The sequence below is a fragment of the Pholis gunnellus genome (assembly GCF_910591455.1).
Source record: "Pholis gunnellus genome assembly, chromosome: 18".
NCBI lineage: Eukaryota > Metazoa > Chordata > Actinopteri > Perciformes > Pholidae > Pholis > Pholis gunnellus.
In genome coordinates, this window is record NC_136545.1 from 17,728,770 (window position 1) to 17,735,992 (window position 7,223).

Here is a 7,223-nt window from a genome sequence, read left to right on the forward strand (position 1 = left end):
GGGACTATGTGCACTGAGCTTATGATGCTGAAAGCACCAAAACAATACATTGAAAAACTCTTTATGTAGGAGCTTTTTTATGGTCGATATCACCAAAACTATCTAGATTGATAAGGTCAGACAGGTTACTTTTGAAATGTTTCCCACGACAAGGCTGCCCTCTCATTGCTACTCTCTCTCTCTTTATAGACAATTTATTTTGCCTATGTAGTTTTTTTATTGCAAGATTAGCTTCAAACCTGTTCTTGGTTACACTGTGTCACCACCCACATGCTATCCTCAAAGTGTGCCAAAACCCAGCAGAGCCAGAGGCTACAGAGGCTGCAAAGAGGGTGAGTTACTGGAGGAAACATTTGGTACCTATAAACTATATGCTCTCTTATAGACGAGCCTGATCCAGAGAGTAAAAACATAATTATGGTATAAAAAGGTTCCCAGAGATGATGACCTTATGACTCAGAACAAAAAGAGTGCATTACCTCATATTGTCAAAATAATGTCAGCCATTTCAAATATATCATGTCATGTCAGGATGGTGGTATTTATAACCCGATATTGTATATAATAAGCGCTCAATAGGCTTTAAAAGGCCGCAGCAACAGTTCCTGACCTAGCCCAGACTATAGAGGACAAACTCCCCAAATATAAACCGGGTCAAGAGTCACTGTTGGCCAGTAATGTCAAAGCTGCAACACATTATTCCCCTTTGCTCTGAGTGGATTTAAAACCTCTGGTTCAGTGACAGAGTGTGACATGTTTACTTTCTCTAGAGCTCTTTTATCTTCAAATTAAACCTGCCCCATGCTCTACTATGCTGTAATGAGGATTGGGCTAAGTCAACCCACTCAGTGTCAAGTGGCTTCATATTTGGCTCCTTGGGTGCATTCTTCCTCCAAAACTGATGCAAAGGTATGCATTGCTTTCAAAATGTTGTTGTATTGATAGAAGCTTGAGGAGGACAATGTAAGTGTGGGTGGTACAGTCTTGATAAGTCCGGAGCAGAGAGGGAAACAGACAAAGATAGGGTTAAGAGAGGGAAGGTGCTTTTATTATTGCAGCTCCTTTTCCTTCGGGAACAGCTTCCTGTTGTTATTCAAGCATTTCTTTCACCCTTCTAAATATTTGTTAAATATATCCTGGTTCCAATTTAGACATTGTTATGATGCACATTGATGTGCTTGTGCAAAATGATCTGTATTCATATGTATGTTTGTTGTTTTAAATCACAGCATCATAACAGAAGTAGCCGTACAAGCCGGTTGCCACCAAACCACACCACAAATCTTTAAATACAAGTGAAAAGTTTTATTCTATACATCTTATTATTCATTTAGTTTATTTCGGTAAGGGACATTTTAAATATGGTTTAGAAAGGCCCTTAATCTAACATGTATCCTATCTATATACAAAATCTAAAACAGGCACAAGCAAAAGTCAGAAACCTGGGTGGTCATTCAAGTCCCCCTCAGGATGAATATGCTAAATCAAATGTATGAAATAAAAGTTAAGATAACATAAAACTTAATTCATCCTGAGGGAAATTGCTGTGCAGCAATGCAACGTGGGAAGAGTGCAGATACAAAGAGTGCAAATACAGAACTCTCGGATAAAAGTAAGTTACAACAAGTTACAAATCCAAGTAGATAAATATCTATACAACCAAAAATCTTCAAAACTTCTAATTTACATCAGCCTTAGTACCTACTTAAGTACCGCACTAAGTACACGTTACATATTTGTACTTTACTTGAGTATTTCCATGTTATGCTACTTCATACCTCCACTAGCAAATATTGTACCTTATTATACTCCACTGTAGCTGCAAAAGGAAACGGATGTGCTATAATCCAATAATATCATATGATTCTGAAATGGGCTATTCTGCTATATGAATATTTTTGGGACTTAAAGTATAGTTTCATCATTTATTTGGCCCACATACAAACCCCTCTTTGTAGTGTGCAACTGCCCTCTACTGGCAGGTGTGATTTTGATAATATTCACTTATATTCACAAATCAAAGTAACAGATACTTTCAGAAATAATTGAAACACAACTTCCAGATATTGTAGGCACCTGGTTGAACATCAAACCAATAAATCAGTTTTATGGATGGCCTATGCAAATAAATAACTGTTAAACTTTTAAGATGCACTTATAAGAGCAATATTCCATCCCCACTTAAGCCAATGTGTTTCTGCACTATTACAATTCCTATATGAAAAAAAATCATTTTTATGTGACGGCAAAAGAGCTTAAAGGAAATCTTGGATAATGTATGATGATAAGTGGGCCTTAATTTATTCTCAGGTGAACGTCACCTTTGGAGTCTGACGTCACGTTGGCTCCCTGTGTGCTTGGCAACCACAGCGCCTCCAACTGCCAACAGTCTGTACTGTGTTGACTCAGAGTCCGCTTTGGCAAACAATTTGTCACGCTAACGGTTACACTGCCTCTTCATTTTGCCTGACTTAAAGTTTGATGAAGCGGTGATTCCATTGAAATGAATCCGAGGACGAGACACGTCCTACTGCTGTGGATGCTTGTCTGCTCCGGCACAACGGAGGCGATCGAGCCCATTAGCACCAGCATAGCGGTTGGAATGGCTGCGGCTCTGACCGGGTTTTTAGCGAGCTACCAGAACATCTTCTACTATTTCCACGAGTGCTGTCGACCCGAGTGGATTTCCTTTAACAGGACAGGTAAACGCGTGGTTATCCATAACACATTTGCCACATTTTGTGATGCCCTCTTAGTTGATGTTAAGTTAGCTAACCGTTAACCGTTAACTGTTAATGTCAGTTAGTGGGTTTAACGGTCGCCAAATCTCTTACATCGTAAGTTAGCTAAACAAGTAGGTTACATACATTCTAAAAACTTGTATGAAGTCAATTGTAATACTTTTTTCTCCTTTTATTATCCATTCAAACTTGTCAAACATTTCTTATGTTGTGTTGAGCAGAGTTTGTCGCGTGTTTATGACGTTTACGGAAGTTCCCGGTTATAAAAGAAGCTAACTAACGTTAGCTGGTTTAGCGCAGATTGTCCCGCGGTAGTAGTGTTATAGTCGTTTTTAACAAACCACAACGACTCCAGGAATTAGCTGCTTTCGACGATGAACGCGGAACGCTTATATTTGTTGCTCCATGTTTTGTTGTCAGCCGGTGTGCTCGTACACACGTTTGAGCCGGTCACAACAACGTTGGCTTTCGGTATCGCTGCAGCTCTGGGGCGGTCGATCTACAATTTTTTACACGAAAGTTGCGATGCGAAATGGATCGCCTTCAATGAAACGGGTGAGAATGTGCAGCACATTAGATTACTCCGCATATAGTTTGCTTTAACGCGACTAGGTAAAGGGAACCACACCTGTAACGTTAATTATTTACATTTACGACAGTGAAAGTCTCGTGGCTCGAAGCGTTTTTCGCCGTTTAAACGGAAACCTAAATGGTTGAGTAAAATATTTTGACATCTCCTTTCAACAACAAACAAAGTGTGAAAGGGCTTTTCACACAACAGCCACCTCCATCCATTGGTGGAGTACGTGTACTCAAGTACTGTATTTACTCAAGTACTGTACTGTGGTACTTTATTTAAAGTTACTGTGAGGAACTTTTAACTGGTCTCAATTTAATAAAGATGCCTCTATATGACCTACTTAAGCAAACAAGCGCATCAACGAAAAGATTGGCTTTTTCTTCTTAGTTATTCTCAATGCTTGTCAACAACGACACCACGGTGCTGGAGGGGAAGGGAGGCCCGGGGGAACCAGAACTGCACTGGGTGGACTGTCAGACCCTGCTGCAGAACAATGAGGTTTTCTTAGGGAACTCTTAGGCGTCCGCAGCCACTAATCCTTGTTGCCTTTGTGCTGTGCCCTCTCTAGGTCTCGAGGTCGACCTGGAGAGCAAACTGTTCGGACAGCACATTGCGTCACGCATCATCCTGAAAGCTGTGACCGGATTCATGAGCAACGAGAACCCGAAGAAGCCCCTGGTGCTCTCTCTGCACGGATGGACCGGCACCGGGAAGAACTTTGTCAGCCAGATGATTGCTGACAACATTTACAAAGAGGGAATGGACAGCAGCTTCGTTCATATGTTCACATCTGAACTCCACTTCCCACATTTAAGTCATTTTGATACCTACAAGGTGTGATGATGAATCCAGTTACTCTAAATTGAAACGTGACATCCTTATGTTTGGCCTTCTATATGAATATGCTACTGTTTCTCCTCAGTCTCAGCTACAGCAGTGGATCAAAGGCAACGTCAGCAACTGTGCACGATCCATGTTCATCTTTGATGAGATGGACAAGATGCATCCTGGCTTGATTGACAGCATCAAGCCGTACTTGGACTACTACGAGAAGCTGGATGGAGTTTCTTATCGGAAAGCCATCTTCATCTTCCTCAGGTAACATTCTGAGCTGTCAAAGTATTTAATTTGAACCATAGAAAGATATCAATCCAGGGAACAGAAGTGTATCACATGTCTGTTTATAGATGCATATATAATAGCAAGAAAGAAAAACAACAACATGAGAAGTGTAGGTATGAAACTGAGTTTTCTTAAGTTTCTCTGTTAAACAGCAACATGTATGTGCGTGAACATCCTACAATGATAAACGTTTTGCCTTTGAGATGTATTTGGTTCCAGTTTGGTGCGTTGGGGCTGAAAGCTCGTATTTCTATGATCTAAAAACTCAACAGAGCAGTGACATGAATAAATACTTTTGTGTTTAAACATTTCAATGTTTCTGATATTTACTTGGTGAGGACAAAGAACTACAGTCCTTTGCTGCTGCAATCGGAGGCAAATTGTAATATGTTCCCTGTTTCTAATCTTCCTCCTAGCAATGCCGGAGGGGAGGGCATCATAGAGAAGGCGTTAGATTTCTGGAAAGCAGGACAAAATCGAGAAGAGCTCGAGCTAAAAGATCTGGAAACAGTGCTCTCTCTATCCGTGTTCAACAACAAGAAAAGTGAGTATGAAATAAAGGAATGCCTCCTTGTTTTGCTGGATACTTTGGTGTCATGGTTCAGAAACTAGATTTGATGAAAAGCATTGATTCTTGTCCGACTAAAGTATCTGTTAATCTCTTCCTATAGGTGGCTTGTGGCATACAAATTTGATCGACAAGAACCTGGTGGACTTCTTCGTCCCCTTCCTGCCTCTGGAGGACCGGCACGTCGTCCAGTGTGTCATGGCCGAGATGAAAGCCAGAGGACTTCGGCCGAACAAGAAAGTGGCAGACCAGGTGGCCAGGGATGTAGTCTATTTCCCCAAAAGTGAGAGAGTGTTCTCTGTCAAAGGCTGCAAGACGATATCGAGCAAGTTGGACTACTACACATAATGTCGGCATCCGATGGACGCTGCGTTCGATCACTATGTGCACTTTTTTAAAAGAAAAACACTCTCAGCCAAAAGACTAAAGAGAGGGAGTCAGGCCGACTGAACTCTGAGGAGGTCTCTGTGGTGGTTTCTCTGTTTGACCCTGTGGCCAAGTGGAGGATTTCGTCGGGCCGTCTCCATTGTTGCATATCGTTTACACTGAATGCGGGAGGCGGGTGGAGTGAAAAAGTAATAAGACTGGAATGCTATCCTTTGTAGGCGGGTTTGGTGGCTACTTCATGTCGCGCGACAGCTTGAGTCTCAAAAGCGGTTTTGGTTTCCTGAGCTTCTTAATGACGAACAGGATGTGTCTCTGTCAGTAGAACCATGGCATGTCACTGTTGTGCATTTTCTTTATTTTTAATGTGTACTCCATATATATGGATTACTGGAAACACCTGCCTTAATTCGTTTTTTAATTTCACAATCTTTTTTAAGATCTACTGAGTTATTTTACACGTATGTACACATGAGCTCGTCGACAGTCAGCGCTGGCCTTGGTGTCACTATCGGAACACAGAAAACTGTTTATGTATCGTATTGAAACGAACATCAGCAAGCTATGTGTTCTATACAGTGCAGCCACACTTAATGTCTAATTTGATTTATGTGATGCATTACAAATGGATTCTGTTATGTATGAGTAATGTGCACTGTAATTGATATTTATGTGTCCATAGTGAAATATTTACAGATATGATTTTATTTACACACTCTGGGCCCAGACTTGATTTATTTTCTTTTATGCTTAAATGTGGACAGTTAAGAAAACAAAATGTTAATGATATTGTATATATCGGAGTGGTTGAGTATCCAATTACCTTGATTTAAATCTCAGCTAAAATGTTTCTTTCAAAGCAAATTACCCGGCTATATTTAGTTTTTAAAGAGGAGGAAGTCATACGTAGTTTGAAAGGAAATGTTCTGTTGGTTCTCAACAGTCTGACAGTTTGTTGTCAGGTTTTGAAACCACAAAAAAAAAAGTGTTCCATGTCTTCTGTACAATTGCTTCTAGGGGGAAGGAGCTTTAGGTGGACTGTGAAATACATTGTTAGTATTTCGAGCGAGCGTCTCAGCTGTAAAAAAATCACAAATAAAACATGAACTTTTCTTGCTGTCATTGTTTCTGATGCATGTTTCACATCAGGCTGAAGAAACCAGCTACGCCTTAATGAGCTGGTTTCTGAGAAAAGTAGAAATAAAGAAGAGAAAGCACCAGTTGTGACATCTTGAGGTAGAGGCCGCATGGAGGACATGTCCTTCTGCCAGGGAGGGTCGGGCTGCAGTAAAAGCATGAAGCTTAAATGTGTAAGTGTAGTAAATGTAACTATAAAGTTAAGTCTCAACAAAATAACTCACAAGTTTGAAGCGTCGCAATATTCTCTGTATTTTTGAATTGTGGTTATTTTCATGCAAGCTGTATCTTTACTATAATATAGCTTGCATAAGGACAGATGGACAATGCAGTTTTTTCAGGCTTACTGTACATATAACGCTCTTACACATTGAATTGTATTCATTTTAATTCATAACATTGCATAATTTCAAATGTCACAAAATCTTTTCATCTGGTTTTGATCCATCGATGAGATTTATCCTGCTGCTTCAGACGTCCTGTATTAGAAGCTACAATCTTATTGTAAGTGGCTTCCTGCCTATTTCTCCCTCAAATAACACAGCGTGGTTCACACAATGACACAGGAAGGAAGACAAGTGCTGTTTTTACTCCCTTTGTGAGCTGTGACTTTCTATGAAAATAAGATTCCAGTAAATGTTTTGGAAGATTATCACATTAACACTTATAGAATACTGACATCTACTTGAAA

At 40.2% G+C, this 7,223-nt stretch overlaps 1 protein-coding gene across 2 annotated transcripts; it reads left to right on the top strand.

Annotated features, from left to right (window-relative positions):
• Positions 1 to 2,426: 2,426 nt before the first annotated feature.
• Positions 2,427 to 6,507, top strand: tor1 (torsin family 1). Of its 2 annotated transcripts, none has more exons than XM_079179642.1 (5): positions 2,427 to 2,702; positions 3,890 to 4,155; positions 4,244 to 4,419; positions 4,860 to 4,987; positions 5,115 to 6,507. In XM_079179642.1, exons 1-5 carry the CDS (start codon positions 2,504 to 2,506, stop codon positions 5,357 to 5,359), a joined length of 1,014 nt encoding a protein of 337 aa, XP_079035768.1. In that variant the 5' UTR covers positions 2,427 to 2,503; the 3' UTR covers positions 5,360 to 6,507. The 2 variants fall into 2 exon arrangements, with proteins under 2 accessions (XP_079035768.1, XP_079035769.1); XM_079179643.1 differs by lacking the exon at positions 2,427 to 2,702 and adding an exon at positions 3,010 to 3,296.
• Positions 6,508 to 7,223: the final 716 nt, after the last annotated feature.

What these genes read in the sequence shown, in the direction of transcription:
- tor1 (XM_079179642.1), top strand. Translation starts at nt 2,504, where the DNA reads ATGAATCCGAGGACGAGACACGTCCTACTGCTGTGGATGCTTGTCTGC. An exon ending in GCCATCTTCATCTTCCTCAG is followed by an intron (nt 4,420 to 4,859) that starts GTAACATTCTGA and finishes TCTTCCTCCTAG; the next exon opens with CAATGCCGGAGGGGAGGGCA. An exon ending in CGTGTTCAACAACAAGAAAA is followed by an intron (nt 4,988 to 5,114) that starts GTGAGTATGAAA and finishes CTCTTCCTATAG; the next exon opens with GTGGCTTGTGGCATACAAAT.